Source organism: Phascolarctos cinereus, unplaced genomic scaffold, assembly GCF_003287225.1.
Source record: "Phascolarctos cinereus isolate Bilbo 61053 unplaced genomic scaffold, phaCin_HiC Scaffold_726;HRSCAF=1367, whole genome shotgun sequence".
Classification (NCBI taxonomy): domain Eukaryota; kingdom Metazoa; phylum Chordata; class Mammalia; order Diprotodontia; family Phascolarctidae; genus Phascolarctos; species Phascolarctos cinereus.
In genome coordinates, this window is record NW_027556098.1 from 37,071,945 (window position 1) to 37,090,492 (window position 18,548).

At 37.7% G+C, this 18,548-nt stretch overlaps 1 protein-coding gene across 1 annotated transcript in view; it reads left to right on the forward strand.

Annotated features, from left to right (window-relative positions):
• Window positions 1-18,548, forward strand: part of NPAS2 (neuronal PAS domain protein 2) — a 242,957-nt gene that overhangs the window by 188,136 nt on the left and 36,273 nt on the right. The window contains exons 8-11 of the mRNA XM_020992942.2: window positions 11,735-11,853; window positions 13,236-13,318; window positions 14,162-14,268; window positions 15,969-16,116. Coding sequence (XP_020848601.1) covers window positions 11,735-11,853; window positions 13,236-13,318; window positions 14,162-14,268; window positions 15,969-16,116 — 457 coding nt within the window. The remainder of the gene's footprint in view (window positions 1-11,734; window positions 11,854-13,235; window positions 13,319-14,161; window positions 14,269-15,968; window positions 16,117-18,548) is intronic.

Consider the following 18,548-nt stretch of genomic DNA (forward strand, 5'->3'; position numbering starts at 1 on the left):
AGCCTACATATACACTTGGGCTTAAATAGTCCTTTTTTTCCACTCAAACATCTGCAAACTTGGACTCCCCCCCTTCTCCTCTTGTTACAACTGGACTTCAGATGAAATGTTTCAGTCCTGATGGCTTGCCAACATTGACTGAGTTGATTACGTTTCTTTCTAAATAGGTAGAGGGAAATGCAGTGTTTTAACAGTTATCTCTTAATTCATACAGTGTCAATAACCTTCCTAATTTAGACCAAGCAACTTTAATTTCTGAAAAGCAGTCTATTTACCTGAATTACCTAGTTAATTGCTTCAGCTATACACTTCAGTGTACCTGGATAATACCAATCTTCAAAACAGACTTATAAATCCCCAAATTTATTTTCACCTTTGACCCCAGTAAAATTTGAACCCAGGATTCTTTTGAGCAATCTGAAATGCCATTGTATCATAGATCCAGAACTAAATGGGGCCTCGGAGTTTAAGTAACTTGCCCAAAGTCACACAAGTAATAAACATCAGCTTTAGAATTTGAACCCAGAACAATATTCTTCCCACCATGCCATTTTCCTTTCTCATTAAACATTACATTTCCCTATTTAGAGAGCTTTGCTCTCTAACCTATTTGGGAAGTAGAGGAGCTTCCTGTATTGACCAGTCAACGAGCAGTTGTGCGTTTGATATGCTAGGCACTGTGCCAAGTTCTCAGGAAACTGATCAAAACGAAAGATAGTACATGTCCTCAGGTAGCTTACATTCTGTAAGGGTATTTGCTTTTCCAAAAATCTCACCACCAAACAAGAAACTTGCCATTTTTCCCCCTAAAACACCAAAAGGGAAGGAAAAAAAATAATAGGGATTTTTAGTAGGAAGAAAATAGGGAGGAAGGGAGGAGATAAGAAGAAAGCAGAGAGATGAACACAAAATGGAAATGACTTGGCATACAGATAATGGCTTTGGTCATGATTTTTGCTACTTCTTGCCTTGGTTAACTCTGAACTTATTGTCATAGCCAATAAAAGTTAACTAAACTAACCCACTATGATTCTGTTGGACCAAAACCATACTTACACCATTGGATCCTAAAGTTCAGACTGCCCGGTTTCATTGGTCAATACCAATATCTTTTATTTTCCATATTATTTGCATGTATTTGCATGCTTAAAAGGCCTTAACTGTAAGTGTGTGTGTGTATATCTATATATGTGTGTGTGTGTGTACATACATACATACATATAATATATTATATGATATATAATATCTATATTATATATAATATATGTTATAAATATAATATATATATTATGAACCTGCTGCAACTATTTTCAATTGCAATATTCAGGATCTGGTACATACATTTGGACTATGCAACTGTAGTTTAAATATAGTAACAGGAAGATTGTTATGAGAGCTCTATTCCTGACTTTTCCTGGTTGCCTTTGACCCCAGGTGGGGTCAAAGGCAGTAGCAATCTGCAGTACAGCCCTCCTACCCATTTAGCATCAGGTGTTGGGAAAAAAGAAGCAGTAATCTATCAATCAAAACCAGTCTGAGGACAGTTAAGACTTGACTTGTCAGTACATAGAACCACGAGCCAAAATTGACTAGTCACCCAATACAATCCAGAAAACACTTATTAAGCACTTGCTGTAGGCAAAGCACTATGCTAGGCACTGGGCCTACATAGCCAAATGAAAAACAGTCCTACCTTGAGGGAGCTTACATTTATTCTGCTGTACAATATGTATAGACAGAAGGTCCTGTTGTTATCAAAATGTTCGGTTACTTGAGTCCCTACCATTACGACGGAGTTGTGATTTGTTTTATTTCCGGCATGTGATTCACTGGCATAGGGAGCTTCCAGTGAGGAAATCCCCTCTGCCAAAGCAGTTCAGCAGTTGTTCTGTATCTTGTCATCTTAGAAAGTTGCCTGGAACATTTCAAGGTGAAGTGATTTACCCAAGGTCACCTAGCCAATATATGTAATGGGCAGGATTTGAACCCAATCCTGGGTTCTTACCCATTAAGTTAAAGGAAATTCTACCTTGCTTCTCCAGTGATTTAAGCTTGCCATATATGTCAGAACCCTTGTATTTCCTGACTCCAATTCGAAATCTATCAAATGTACCATGCTGTCTCCCCAATCAGTTGTGACAATATGAAAATGTTCACCAACAAATAGACCTGAAAAATAGCCCTTGGAAAAATAGTCCCCATTGAAACACATACTGCCTTAACATTAGCATCCATCCCTCCTCATTAGGTTAAAATTTTTGTTGGTCTGTCTCTCACTAATTGTTGGTAAGAGCTTCTAAGAGGATGATTTGAATATCAAAGACTTTGGAGAGGACCTTGAAAAAATTTATGAAAGCCTGAATATTTTTGCATCACTGACCTTCCTTGATTGGTTCTGTGAACAGCAAATTTGAACTGAAAGACGCTATATCCTATCATGCAATTTTGTTCAAAAAAAATTATGCCAATAAAACCAACATTTGATTCAGTCTTTGTGCAGTTTAAGAATTAGTGCCACAGTTTCACTTCATAAACTTAGTTTTAATTTCTTTTTCAAGTTAAAGTCCCAATTTAACCTTTTTTTTACTGTTTCCCATGAAATATTAGTCCAACTTTTATGTAGATTGACTTAAAGTGGCCTCTTTTCCAGTACCATTTATTCTGCAATAATAATAAACTTAACTTGCTATACTTAATTTTTCACATGATTGTTTGAGCAGAGTGACCATATCATCCAACTAGGGAAAATCAGAAGAAAAAAAAACACATGAGCTGAATTCTAAGGGGAGTTAGGAATTCTGAGAGGTAGAGATGAGGAGAATGCATTTCAGATATGCAAAGGTATGGATGGAAGAGTATTGTTGTTGTTCAGCTGTTTCTGTTGTGTCCAACTTTTCCTGATCCCTTTTTGGAGTTTTCTTGGACCGAAAAGATAGAACTCAAAATTTAAAGAATAGCAAGTAAGTCAATTCAACTGAAACATGGAATATGTGAAAGGAATTCAGGTTAAACAAGTCTGGGAAGGTCAATTGGAACTATATTGGGAAGGGCTTTGAATTCCAAGATAAAAAGTTTCTTTTATATCCTAGAGCTATCAGGAAGCCACCAAAGGTACTTTATCAGGAGAGTGACATAGTCACACTTGTCCTTTAGCTTGACTAACCAACGTTTTCTAGAATCAAGAGAAAGGATTTCTACACTAGGCTAGCATGCATTTCCTACCACCTTAGTGGTAGGAAATAATTCCCTGAGTAAGGCTTGAACCAAACCAATGTGCTGAAGTGCAAAGCAATAGGTTAGCAACAGAGACGAAAATGGGAACAAAGAATAAATTTAACTAAGTTAACTAAGTTCAATAGGTAGACCCCATGCTTTACTCAACCCTGCCCAATTCTCAGATTGATGAAATGAAGCTGGTAGTGGAGACAGTGGTGAACAATCCTTCCAGAGTTCAGAGTACTTGAAGGGAAACTCCACCCTGCCTCTCCTTCCTCCTAGTATTTGTCAGAATGATAAGAAATCAGCATCCTTTGCTACTCCTTAAATTAAACATAGTAGAGAGAAATTAGAGACTGACTACCCTTGGAAGTGGCTGAGAAACTTGGTCACTGTACATATAATGAATATTTTATTGAACCAAGAAAGGAATTGAATAGTTATTATTTAAGCCCTCTATCTGTAAAACCCCCTCTGTAGAGTCTCGGATTTCCCATGCCTCTTAGGAAACCCCAGGTGACAGCAAAGGAAATCCTGTGGTAATCACACAGTACTGATTTACATTATAACACATACACACATTTTTAGTGACCCTTTTGGATTTACCTTGTATCTGGACTAATGTAAACAAATTTTTTAAAAAGTTTTTTTCTTAAGGTACTCGAATAATGGCAAAGTTTGGGGTGTGAGGGGATCCAGATCTGTGATTTCATCTAAATAGGGAATTCTCAGTGAGGAAACTCTTCTCCAGTGCCAATCTTCCTTTGTCCTATGACTTAATGAAGTAAGGGGTTGCCAGGGGCCACTGAGAGGTTAAAGGAGTTGGGGGAGAGGGTCACATGGCCAACATTGTCAGAGGCAGAAATTGAACCCAGGTTTTCTTGCCTCTTAGGCTGGCTTTCTTTCTACTATAGCAAACTGCCTCTTATCATAATTATATTATAGCCCTTGAAACAACATGGTATATCCTAGATGCAACCATGAATTGATGAGAAAGCCTTAATGGACCTTGGTATGTATGTGTATATGTGTATGTATGTGTATGTGTACCCATGTAATTAAAGAAAACCTACCTACTGTATAATTGGCTAATAAGCTATAGAGATTGAATCCTTTGTGAAATTACATTTCCAAAATCTCATTAAGATGATGCTGAATTTCACTTTGGAGTTTGCTGCCATTTATCATGTTTTAGAGGTTTTCAGGAAAATACATAGGCTTAATTTTGGATACCTGAAACTTATTTTATTGGCTGGGTTTCATTTACTCTTTTCTCAAGTTGAGACTGTGTTTGCCTGAAAAATGTGTTGAATTATGTGTGATTTTCTTTGGAAGGGGTGTGGGAAGAGTGTTACTGTTGTGAACACTGGAAGTGGGAAGCTTAAAAATGAAAGAATTAAGTCTGTTAGAGTCCATTTTACAAATCAAAAACAGGATGGCTTTCTTTGGACTAGGAAAAAAGCATATTCTTCATTCTCCGATGGCTGAGATTACTGGGTACCAACCCAGGGTGATCCTGAAATATATACCAGAGAAAGAATACTCCCTAGACCAAGGGTTCTCATCCTGGGGTCCTTTTTTTTTTTAATTTGATAATTATATTTCAGTGTAATTGGTTTCCTTGCTAATAATCCAGAGTGTTTTTATTTTATGCATTTAAATACATTAGCCTGAGAAGTCTTCTATAGACTTCACCAATCTGACAGATGGGTTCATGATGCAGGAAAGGTCAAGAACCCCTGATAAAGAGTATTTCTATAGCATTTTTTGAGGTCTTCCCCTTCCCTTTCTTCCACCTTAGTGTCCTCCTCTAAGGCACCTAGTACTTTTGTTCTGTTTCCTTACCTAAGTGCTGTTCCTAGGCCTCCTTTCCCTGGAGGTATCCCATGCTTTTTTCATCCCCATTTCCCCATTACAGATCATTTCTCTGGGAGGAATGTGATCTAATGGAAAGAGCTCTGGGTTTATAGACAAGGCATCTTGTTCTTGTTTTCCCTCTGCTGCTTACTACCAGTGCAACCTTGGGCAAATCACATCACTTGGCTAGACCTCAGTTTCTTTATTTGTAAAATGAGAAGTTTGGACCAGCTGGCCTCTGAAGGTGCTTATAGATCTAAATCTATTACTTTGTAATCTCTTTAGCACCCTTTCAGGTGACCTGGGGCGGGGGAAATCTTTTAAATCTTTATGAGCTAAAATATTAACAGGTGATTGTGACTGGTAAGTTACTTCTCCCAGGTAACATTTTAAGTTTAAAAGAGATCTTAACTCGAAGTAACTTCCAACACTTTGTCAGCATCAGTGAGAGAAATTTGGGCTAAAGAAGGCCTTTACATGACTCAGAAATCACCATGAAGACAGTTCTCTATCTATTTGCAAAGGCTTCCCTGACAATCCAGAGATTTCTCTGATTAGTATTCAGACTATCCAGCAAGTTCTAGGTACCTAGAAGTGCACACTTAATATGAATTTCAGCCAGGAGTCAGGAAGTGGAAGCGTCTTTGCTTGAGTTACCCAGATTGATTTATCCGTTTGGACAGTTCCAAATTCAGCAGGTAATTGTGCAACTCTTCCTCCCACCCACCCAGTTCTATTTTACTTCTAGCTGTATCAACACAGCAGCCATTGCTCAAACCCTTTAGCAAAATAGAGCTTTCTCTTACCCCAATATTTGCACATCTTGGTCACTCCTTAGGAAAAGCACTTCATCATCTGCCACAGATGTTCTAAGGGAATATCTCTGTTTTTTTAAGCAAGATTTTTAATAAATATGAGAAGTGAATTTTTTTATATGTCTGGAAAAAAAATTCATCTTTAATTAAAGATTTTCCATTTTTGCAAAATTTCAACCCAAGCCAGTCAATTAAAGCTTCCTAGAAAAATCTAAGCTGGATTTGTAGCCACATCTCCCTTCATCTCCATTTATAAAAATTATCTTTATTCTTCATGACATCTGTGTTATAGTGGTGAACATTAACCACTTGCCTGGACAAGTGCTTTTTTGTTCTTTCGTCCTGAAATAGGTTTGAAATAAAATTATCTTGGCCTGGGCTACATAGTTGCATTGCCCAATGGAGAAAATACATCTATTGAAGATACTTTCTTACTCCCTGCAATGTCTTCCGAATCATAATTGGTGAAGTTTTTCATTCCATACCACAGCCTTTTTTTCCCATCTTGCCCCTCCAGCCAATCTTGTTCCACTTTATTTGGATGGAAATGATTGGATTCTTTTTAAAGGGTTGATAAATTTTGATTTAACATGCCTTAAAAAGTTGACAAAAGTTGTCAAATGATAACTTTATGCCAAAAAGAAGGCACTCCTTCATTATGTCTCTAATCCTCCTCTCTCCAAATTGGAATCAAATATGTGTCTGTCTGAGATCCAGAAAGCAGTATTTCAAAAGTGGCTGGTATGGTTCCAAATAGGTCACCCTCAGTAAACATTCCCCTCCAGGCTTTCCAGAAACCACACACCACAGTATAAAAGTTTCCCTGCCCTCATTTTACCTACCAGTCTCTAACCACACACCCAGAGTTGAAATTCACATCTGGCAAAATTTAGGTTTTTCAACTTATACAACACTCGGGTTTCATATGTTTCATGGGATTTATTAATAGAAATAAATAACCTGACTGAGGTTGCCTCATTTTATGGTTTTGGGTAATCTGTCTTTTTTTTTTTCCCTTAACTGAGTTGTATTTATTGAGATGTCTTAGGTAAAAGAACAAGTTGGCCATTGTGCCTGACCTCTCTGTGGTTGAAGATTTAAATTTGGCAACCAGTAGAACCATCTTCATTGGTGTTTCCAACCCATTTATTTATTAGAGTTCCTAGAAATGAGAAGCATAGAGCGCCCTCTCACTTTATGGAGAAGTTTCTTTTCCTTTATCTGTAAAGTGCATACTCTGCAAGATTTGTTATTTGAAGAGTTAATATCATCATCCAGAATAGACTGTGATCAAAAGTTAATATCTTGCTGTACACAATCCTAAAATATCTTAAGCTCTTTACATAAAAAGATGCTATGAAAACTGAGCAAATTAAAATTAGGACATTCATATTGCTTATCCAAGTATCTTCCTGCTTTCTCTCCTTAGATAATAGACCCATTCTGTGTGTGGCATCCCTGTTGTTTCAAAGATAAAATACATACTACTCTGTTTGGCATTTAAAACCCTTCACAAACTGCCTGCATTCTTTCTTGCCATCCTGAATTACAGATTGATATCCCTCACGATCTGTATTCCAGTTAAACTGACCTATTTGGTCACATAATAGCAAAACCCCAGAAAATGTGAGGAGGAGCAGATTTTTAAAATGTGCCTAAAATTCCTTATGAGAAATAATTAAGAGCAATAGCATTAGCCAAAATCGACTGGGTCTTAAGTGGCTTACATAATTTTCAGTCTCTCACCCCTCACTCATCATCCCCTTGTCTGTCTACCCTACGCTAAAGTGTGGGAAAGGAAAGAACCAAAGTTGCCTTGGCAAGTCAGACAGCCCCCATAGACCAGAAATGAGCTTTGTTATTTTGCTGATGTCCTACAAAAAGCCTAGTAACCTAGCTATTCATAATGCATTCAACTAAGCATATTGTGAAGAGAGAAAAGACAAGACAGAAAATTGTGTTTAATTAGTGGGAGATGATTCCTCATGAATGCACAGAAGATTACTTTTCCGTGAAAATTTCATAACAGTGGCCTGAACTGTTTGAACATTTGTCACAAATGGGAATTTGGGGCTTTTATTCTTCTTTTAGCAAAAAAAAAAAAGGATAGTATTGTTTCCCATCATTTTATCCAAACTAAGTCTTTCACAGAAGTACACCTGCTTTGGTTTTTTTTTTTGTTTGTTTATTCTGAAAAGTGCTGATGAAGTTATTTGTCTTTATCCTTATAGGCTATTAGCTGTTACCCTACAGCTGTTAGATCCAATTTATCACATGCAGGCCATCTCTGATCAGAATACGTAATTGTTTAGCCTTAATGTAGGATACAGTAAAAAAATGGAAGGAAGCCAGAAAATCCCCATTTCTCTTCACAGGCTGTTAAGCAGTTTTAAAACACCCCCATTCCCATTTCTGCCCTCAGGTTCCACCTTTTTTTCCTTTTACAACAAATCCCCAAACAACCTAAAACCTCTGCTACCTAGCTTCTGTAGCCCCTAACCTCTCTACCTCCTGACATTGCTGATTTGGGGGTTCTCCATTATTTGACTTATGCAAATGATGAATCTGCTCTTTTCCTTTCTTAAGAGATCTTCCTGACCTTTTGGGTTGCTTCAGTTAGCTGGTAATGGAGCAAGCTAGGCTTCTTCCTTTAATGAAGGTGTCCAGGAGAAAACTTAGTCTGAAGAAAAAGAATTGTATTCAGGTGAAGGAACAATGGTAGAGGCATAACAGGAAAAATTGAGCTTTATAGATTCTTTGGAAGGTTTGATCAATTGGTTGAAATAGAGTAACTTACTTTATATACAGTGCTGGTATCCAACCTTCTGTCCTCAAAGGCTGTACCAGCAACTCACAACCTCTAGTAATAACTACGAAAACTAGAAAGCCCCCAAATATAGACCTGGTCACAGACTTTGTCTTGTGAAGGCCATGAAGGATCATAACAAGGTTATCCATGGAGTGGTTTTTTTGGCATAAGCAGTTGCCATGGACAGACAGGAAAAAACCCACATTTGAAGTAACCAGGAATTAGAGTAACTATATATCTTATTTAGAGAAGGAAAAAAACAAGTTTATGTTAACTAGCCACCTGTTAATCGCAGGCAGTTGCTGAATTATCTAGACAATTGCCTGAATTCTTCACTCAGCTTTGACAGTAGTCAAAAGTCGGATCAAACCAAGCACCTTTTTCATTTGTTGGCTAATTCCATCAAAGGCTTAGGAAAGCCAGATATCTTTTTTCCCCAAAATCAAAGAAAACCAGATTTTTTTCCTTTACTTCCAGTTAGACAATTAATTAATTAAATCTCTAATTAACACTCTTAAGGTGATTTAAAGATAGTGCTAGAGAAGTTTTTGTAAGTGATAGATATGATTAAATCTCAGGGTACAGATTATTCCTGTGTTTATCTGTAGGATATATAAGTAGATTCCTACTGTGAGTAAAAACATTTCAAAGACAATTTGCAAAATGTTTGAAGTAGTAATTCCTTTTGGCCTCAGTTAAGTTTCATTGCTGATTTACAATCATCTCTGATCAAGTTTAAATTATCAGAATCTTATTTAAAGGAATTATGTTTTGTCATTCCCATTAATAAAATAACTTTATCATATCTATAGCTATGAAACTTCCATAACTGGGCTTGGAATTTCAGCTGAAAAGCCCTATTACTTTAACATCTCCGTTGGATGAAAGGACTAGTAAGAACGGAGTCAGGAGAGGGACAGAAAGGCCAGAATAAAATCATGCCTACATCTGCTTTATTTCCACTGCCCAAAATCACATCCTCATATGAAGTGACATTTGTAATGAGAGGAAATGACTAGCTGGGGCAGGTGTTTCCTGTTTCCTTTTTCTTTCATCCTTCCCTCATATTTCTATCATATTACAGAAGAAAACCCTTGCTGACTGAGCAGGTAAGCCCAGCTTCCCAACTCCTATTTAAGCAAGACAGGTGGTTTAGGAAGCTTTTACTTAAAATCTTTGGGTTAGCATTCAGTCTCTATACCCCGAAAAAGTGAAGGAGTGTGGAGAAGGTACAGAATTTCAGTTCCTATGCCATTATTTTACTAATTCTGTCTCTTTAGGAGGAGAATGTTTCACATCTGGGAATTTAAAAAAATTTTGTACAAAAAAATGCAGATGTTGACATCTGCAGTATGTTTTCTAATGTGCCCCCCCACCCATAGGCTTTTTGGCTCAGTCTATAAAAGGATCTAAAATGGTCTAAACTGATTAATGACAGATGTGAATTCTCTACAGGCCACTTATTTTTTATCTCTCACACATTTTGTTATTCTTGTTTTGAAACATTTATTGATGCCTGTTTGAATGAATCCTGAAAGCATCTGTAATAAATTGGCTTTACTCATGTTAGTGAACAGAAGCCCATATTACAAAGCCATTTAGAAAACATTAACTAACAGCAGCAGCTAATGCATAAAATAAAAATTCCTGGAAAGCTTAAAATACAAAGAGAGGCTTTGAGACAATCTCAAAAGTGTGCCTCACTCTTACATAATACACAATACATATTTTATTATTACATAGGATCATAGGTTTAAGGATGGAAATAGGGGACAAAATAAACATGTTTAGGATAGGACTAGGTAGAAGCTAGATCTGTGTTTTCTTTGGTATGGGGAATGCCCAGAAGAGGAAACCCTTTCTACTAAACCAGGTCACTACCTACTTTGAAATTTATAATCTTGGGGCATCTGGGTGATGCAGTGGATAGAGCACTGGCCCTGAAGTCAGGAGGACCTGAGTTCAGATCCAGCCTCAGACCAAACACTTGACACTTACTAGCTGTGTGACCCTGGGCAAGTCACTTAACCCCAATTTTATTATAAAGAAATTTATAATCTTAAAAAGTTATCTAGAATACTTAGAGGCTAAGTTTCTTACCCTGGGTCACATAGAAAACATGTATTGGAGTCAGGACTTGAACCCAGGTCTTCCTTGTTTATGAGACCAGCTCTCTATTCACTATACCACACTACCATCACAACCATGTTTAAAATTTGTAAATTCAGAAATATGTTGTGTAGGACAATATTGACTACAGTTGAAAAACTTTTAAGCCCAATTCCAATGGTTTATTTTAGTGCAGAGGTGACCCTGGGTTCTTAAAGGGTATTGTCACTGGAGTATAAGCTCCAGTAAATTTTTTCATGCTGGAAAAGCTTTGAGTATGGCCTCAGTAATGAGTCTGTTTTCCAAGGACCAACTTAGCTGAGTACAGATGGGCTCATCAAAATTAGTCTGGCTGCTTGGTAGTAAAAGTTTTTTGGCCATGGTAACCCATAAAATAAAATAATACACTGTCCTCTGTGTGTGCATAGAAAGAAGACAGCATAGTACAGCCCTACTATATTCTTGAAGAACAGAAGGATACACTGTTACTTTTCTATTTATATCTCGTAGTACTTATCTAGTAGTACTTATCACATAGTAGGTGTTTAATTTGTAAATAAATACCAGTTGAGCTTCGGTAATGAGGTTACTGTCATTTCTCAAGTTAAAAAAAATCCAAGCTGTAGCGCAGTGGATAGAGCACTGGCTCTGGATTCAGGAGGACCTGAGTTCAAATCCGGCCTCAGACACATAACACTTACTGGCTGTGTGACCCTGGGCAAGTCATTTAACCCCCATTGCCAAACCAAAAAAACAAAAAACAAACAAAAAAAATAAGCTGAGGTGCCTCGCCCAAGACAAGATGATGGGAATTTTAACATCAGTAGTCTTATGCATACTTCCACCTTTTCAGTGCTTTATGTGACCAAGAAATATCCAGGCAAGGAAGGTATGCTAAACCTTTGGCTTGCTTTGTCTCTCTCTCCAGTGCCTAGTCCCTCTTGTAACGGCTTTGACAATACAGTGACAAGGGCTTACCGCTCACCACTAGGAAAGCAAATATGCTTCATCGCAACTGTTCGTCTGGCCACACCTCAGTTTCTAAAGGCAAGTACTCTGTGTGAGATGTTAGTGGTGGGAGATGGTCAGAAACACTGCACGGTCTTGAAGCACATCGGGTCTTATACACTGTCCTGTTGTTCCACTTTGGTCAAACTCTAGATAATCCAAGCAAAGGATGGACGATTTAGAGAGATATCTGACTTACGAAATCAGTGTGGGACTCCACAGCCAGCTCAGAGGGCAGTGTGCCTTGCTGCTGCTGCTGCAAACAAAAATATGGCCTATCACCTGGCAACTGGTTCTTTATTTTGTTTTGTTTGCCTTTCTTGGTATCCCCTAATACTTAGCATAGTGCCTGGAATGTATTAAGTGCTCAATGAATGCTTGTTTGCTGACTGACTAACCTAATGATTTCCCATTTATTAAAAAAGTGTCTCTTTTTGCTTCTTCCATTTGACACCATTCTCCTAGGGGAGATATTATAGTTTTTTAAGGGTTGGCAGGGAAGAGAGAAAAAGGAATGATAGATGGAGGGCGGGGAGAGAATACTTAAGAAAAAGATAAGTACATGATCCCATTATATCAAATTTTTGCTTCCAAATCTCCCTTTCACTTATCACTTAGGACAGTCAAATATTCACTTTTACTGTCACTCAATTCCCATTCCACAGCTGAAATCATATTTTAAGACAGCAATTGACTGAAGGCCAAAGTATAAAAATGTGCTTTTATCAGTCTTGCGGGCCTTACCCCTAACCATGCCAATATTAATAGCAAGCATTTATATGGTACTTTAAGGTTTGCAAAGTACTTTATGAGTATTATCTCACATTATACTCCAAAAAACTCTGAGAGGTAGATGCTGTCAAACTACCCTCATTTTACAGATGAGGAAACTGAGGTTGGCAGGGGTTTAAGTGACTTGCCCAAGGTCACACAGCTAATAAGTATCTGAGCTGGATTTAAACTTAAGTCTTCCTGGCCCAAGTCAAAATTTGATATTAATATCTTTAAGAGCAGGAATGAGAATCAAGTGTGCTAAGTTGGAAAAACTGAAATCTTTGGCTCTTATGAGGTTATCTTGTCATGTTAATGTTAATATTGCATGAGATTGATATTGAGGGTGCAGACTAAAGACCATTTCCCAAAAGTTGACCTTTGTTATACAGACAGTACATGAGAAGGGAGTGGAATGACATTTTGACTCCTTAGTATTTTTCCTCATCCTGTGAAATAAATTTAGTGTCAAGGCATCCTGAAATTAGGTGCAAATGATGTATTTCATTGCAGCCCAACTTGGAGCCCTAGGAAGTTTCTAATTTCTTTACTCCTATCACCTGCTCCATATCCTTCTGAAGCAGAAGCTGACAAAGCAGGATTGAGCATCTGGCATACTTCAGTAATGAACATTTCTCCTCCTGCTACAGGAAATGTGCATAGTTGAAGAGCCTTTAGAGGAATTCACTTCGAGACATAGCCTGGAATGGAAATTTTTATTTCTGGATCACAGGTTTGTGAAAAATCAAAATATACTTTGATTGAGTCCCTTTCAGCACTGTTTATATGAACCATTCTTTCCCTGGGAGAGGAAAGTAGGGTAGATCCTTTGAAGGAGAATGAAATCCTGGCTGTAAGAACAAACATTCCCACCCAAGTATGATGCTAAGTTTCACTTTGACTTCATTGGCCTGCACCTGGTTGCCTTTGTTGTATTCAGGGTCAGGCAGGCCCAGAGGGGAAATGAAGCATTTGCCTAGTGAAGCATCTTTGCAGAGGAGAGATACTTTTAAATCTAATGGTCCTTCCTTTTTGGGTCTCTGTAAAAGTTAAGGGGCAGCAGGGAGACCTCTGATTACATTGCTTTCAGGTGCCTTTTAAGTCCCATCTTGATTTTTTTTCATTAATTTACATTTCATTAATTAATTTGGAACAAAGTACTAGGCATTTTTTTTTCCTTTCTCTCTTCATTTTGTTTTGTGGTTGGGTTAATCTGTTGGGTTTTTTTTCCTTTGACTGTTTTGAGACCTTGGTTGCTGGCTGATCCACTCTCCAATTTTTTAAATGTTATCTAGAGATTATACTCCTTATTATTTTGTCCAGAACATACCCAAGGAAAGTTTTACTCATTTACAGAATACTCCCATGGATTTTTGGGAAATATGGCCTTACTCTGTTTCAGGCTTTTATAAAGCTGTGGAAATTTTCTTTTCTTTTTGTCCTTGAAGACCATAAAACTCTAGCCTTTCTTCTGAACATAAAATATCCTAAATACCTTGAGCTAAATAAAGGGCCCAGCCACAATCAGTTTCTGGAATAGACTATATGTGTTTGTTTTCTTATCACCCTTCTGCAGAGCTCCACCAATCATAGGGTATTTGCCTTTTGAAGTGCTGGGTACTTCTGGCTATGATTATTATCACATAGATGACTTAGAACTCCTAGCCCGGTGCCATGAACACTGTAAGTATGATACTATTTAAACTTATGGGTAACCTTTTTTGGCAGGTATGGGCTCCATGTGCTACAGCAGAAGAATTAGAATTCTGCATCTTTACAAGTCAGTTCACCTACTGGTTGAATTTAGAGTAATAAGGGATTATGCTTCCTTTAGAGTAGTCCTTGGAAAGGTGGTTATACTTGGAGAAGTAGGTTGACTGTTGCATCAAAGCAATTCTTAGCTCTACATATCAGTTATACGTGAACAATTCTTTTTGAATTTCCAACTCTGAAGTGGCTTCTTCCTGCCACCTACCATGCTCCAAGTCCCTTCCCCATTACTCATCTTGACTGTGCCCAGAGAACACAAATTAATGTAAGATTAATTAAGAAGGTAACATTTTGAGGGGTGGGCTGTGGGAGAGGTGGGGGAGAAGAAGATCACGTAGTATGTTTCAGAGCCAGATTAATTCACATCATTCACTACTTTTGAGTGTCAATATCGTGGCTCTTTTCCACTGGTTATTTTACCCATTATTTATGAGTTTTGAAAAAGTAACAGTCTGAAGATTAATGCTAAATAGAGGAATATGACAGTCAACTTATTTATCCATATAGTACTTGTTTATAGAAACCACTAAAACCTCTCAAATCTAATGCTTGTTGAGGGACGAATACCCTTAGGTACCCAGCTAGATTAGCTATTAGAGTATTATGCTAATCTTTAAAGCTATAAGCCATTTAGTTGCCTTTGACTTTGCTGACCTCACAGTCCTTTGCTCCTTGAAGAATTCTTCTTGATTTCTAAAGGAGTTTAGGGGTGGTTTTGTTTGCTTATTTAATTGAGTTGCCATTGTTGTTATTTCTTGTGTTATAGGGAAGCCTCCCTATAAGCATAGATTAGGCATTCTTTGCTCTCTTTGACCTACTTTTCAGTATTTTATGCTTCTCATCTAAACAAATATCACATTTTCCAAAAGACTGTCTAGGATTTAAGTGGTTTTAAATTTCTAGTTGTGATTTATCTTTATCTGCTCATGTAAGAAATGTCAAATCTTTGTTACCTGGCCCCAGGATCAAACATTCTTCCCTGTCCAATCCAGTAAATTGTCAGCTTTTCCATTCAGAGTTTACCCATAGGTACCCCTGAGAATTCTCATTAGCAAATGGGATGATAGGATGGACAGATCAAAGCTGCAACGCAGGGCTGGGAGGAGGGGAGAAGATTTCTACATCAAACTTTATTTTAGAGCTGCATTGACTAAGTATAAACTGCTGACTGACAGCCACAAAATTAGTCCAAAGGTTGATAGCTGTCAGTTCTATTTTTGGGTCCAGTTCTTCCAGGGCTGCATAGAATCCTTTACCAAGCCCCAGTGTCTTCAAAGACAACTCTAGAAAGACTGTGAGATTATGTCCCAGAAAATCTGGGGCTATTTTTAATTAAAACTTATTTTTAAAATGTAACAGTAACTACCTGTAGTTGGGGAGCCTCTTAGTTTTTAAGCTGTAGAAAAATTCCAATTATAGTGTTTCTACTTCTTAAGTCTGTGATTATACTGCTTTCCACCTAAAAAGTTAAGGGAAGAGATTAGAGGCATGAGCGATGTTTGATATTATCATTTTAAAAAATCATTAATTATATTTTTATAATGAACTTTAAAAGAGATCATTTTCACATTTTTAAAAATTTGTTATATGCAGTGTACATTTTCTACTAACAGTGATGCAGTTTGGCAAAGGAAAGTCTTGTTGTTATCGGTTTCTGACCAAAGGACAACAGTGGATATGGCTCCAGACCCATTACTACATCACCTACCATCAGTGGAATTCCAAGCCAGAGTTCATTGTCTGCACACACACTGTAGTCAGGTACAGTAAATGCCTTTCTCCCTTGGGTTATAGCTGATCAATCAGTGTGTCTCTGGCTTACTCTGTCACAACCAGTCAACTTTTATTAAATGCCTATGTGCCAGGCACCATGTGCTGGGGGATACAAAAAGAGGCAAAAGACAGTTTCTGATTTCGAGGAGCTTATAGTCTAATCTACCTTGCAAACAAATACATACCGAGCAAGCTTAGTATAGGATAAATCGGAATAATTAATAAAGGGAAGGCACTAGAATTAAGAGGGGTTAAGAAAGACTTCCCAGAGAAAACTAGAGCTTTGACAATTATCAGGCTAATTCAATAAGCCTAAAGGGCCAAAAATAGCTTTTCTATCCCATTCCAAGAGGCCTATGTACACACACACACACACACACACACACACACACACACACACACACACACATACATATATCTAACAATCAACAAATAAAAGATGAGTCTGGGTATAGAGTGACTAGACCACAGCTTCTTCAGAAAAAAATACAGGGAAAAAAAGAAAGAAAAAGATACAGGGGTTCAATGTGAATCAACAGTATGACATGAGGCAAAATAAAAATAGCTAATTCTGTCCTAGAGTACATTAAGAGAAGCATAGCATTCAGAAGGAGGGATTAAATTCTGCCTTGGTTAGGTTGTATCCTGAGTCATGTTGAGTTCTAAGTACCATGTTTCGGGAAAAATACACAAAACTGAAGAATTCCTCAGAGAATACAACCCAGCTGAAAAACTGCCTGGAAAACATACCAGAAAGGACTGGATGAGAAAACTGGGGTGAGGGACTAGCTTACAAAAAAGACCTAGAGGAGACCTGAAAGCTGCCTACAAACATCTAAAGGATTCTCATGTGGAAGAGGGACAAAGAATTCATCTAGTTGTCCCCAGAACTAGGAGCAATGCATAGCAGTTGCAGAGTGACTGATGTAAGGATAAGATAACATTATGTTGATTGTCAAGACATGAGACACTGCATTTTTCTTCCCCTTTATCACCTACTCACTCAAAGGTGTTTGGCCTGCCCATCCATACAAGAAAGACCAAATGGATGAAAAATGTCTATTGCTTTCCTCTGTGTGTGTTAAGTGTGAGTGTAAGTGTGTGTGTGTGTGTGTGTGTGTGTGTGTGTGTGTGTGTGTGTGTGTGAGAGAGAGAGAGAGAGAGAGAGAGAGAGAGAGAGAGAGAGAGAGAGAGATCGATCTAGGATGAATGATAGAGATGGGCAATTACAACCAAGTCCAGAGTTGAAAAGGAAAAGGAGATCTGGCTTGATTGCTTTCAGGAAATTTTAAAGTACTTTTACTGACCCCAAGCTTCCCACAACAGTAAAGGCCCATGTTTTCAATACAAATATTTTACCAATATTATTGTATAGTAACAAGACCTGGACACAACTACCCCTGAAGAACTGAAAATGAACATCACACTCGGGTCAGTGGAAATGAGCATGGTATGTGTGAGCAGGTTGCAACATATAACCAGCAAAGAACTCTGAAGAACAGAAGTAAAAAAATGGCATCACAAAATTCTATAACATAAAGAAAAGATGGACTGGTCATGTGGTAAAAGACTGAGATGATAGATGGATAGCCAGAATGTTCTACTGAGAGTCTCACAATGTCAGGAGGAAGCAAGGAAGGTCTCTAGCACATTTGGGGGGAAACCTATTGCAAAATTCTTGGAGAACATGGATGAAAGTTACATAGGATGGGCAGGTATGGATGGGTTGTGATCAGTAATATTGAAGGAAACTCCAAAACCAATGAGATCACAGATTTATTTGGGTAAAGTAAACTTTCCTTATATTTGGTTCTATACAAAATTGTACTGTACTGCCTCTGAAAGGAGTAGGTTCTTCTAGCAGTTAGCATGGTGCCTAGCAAACAGTAGAGCATTGATATTTGTTGACATGACTCCCCACTGGGTATCGTCCAGCAAAGACCAAATGGCAACTCATTGAGGGTATCGTAGAGGGCATTCTTGATCAAATGTGGGTTGGTTTACATGATTCCCATATTGTTCTAGGTTGAGTGATTCATATAATATGATAATTTCCAAAGCTGCCTTTCCCTTGTACATTAAGTCCTTTGCTCCAAATGCCTGAAATCCTCCTTGAGTTTTCTTTTTTTTAATTATTATTTATTTATTTTTAATGTTCTTTTTTTTCTTTCAAATTTTGAGTTCTGAATTCTCTTCCCCCTTCCACCTCTCCCTCACCCTTTGAGAAGGCAAGAAATATGATATCAATTATACGTGCGAAATCATGCAAAACATATTAGCCATGCTACAAAATAAATAAATGAAATGAAATGAAAAAATGATGTTTCTACCTATACTCAGAATTCATCAGTTCTCTCTCTGGAGGTGGATAGCATTTTTCATCATAGGTCCTTTGGAATTGTCTTGGATCATTGTATTGA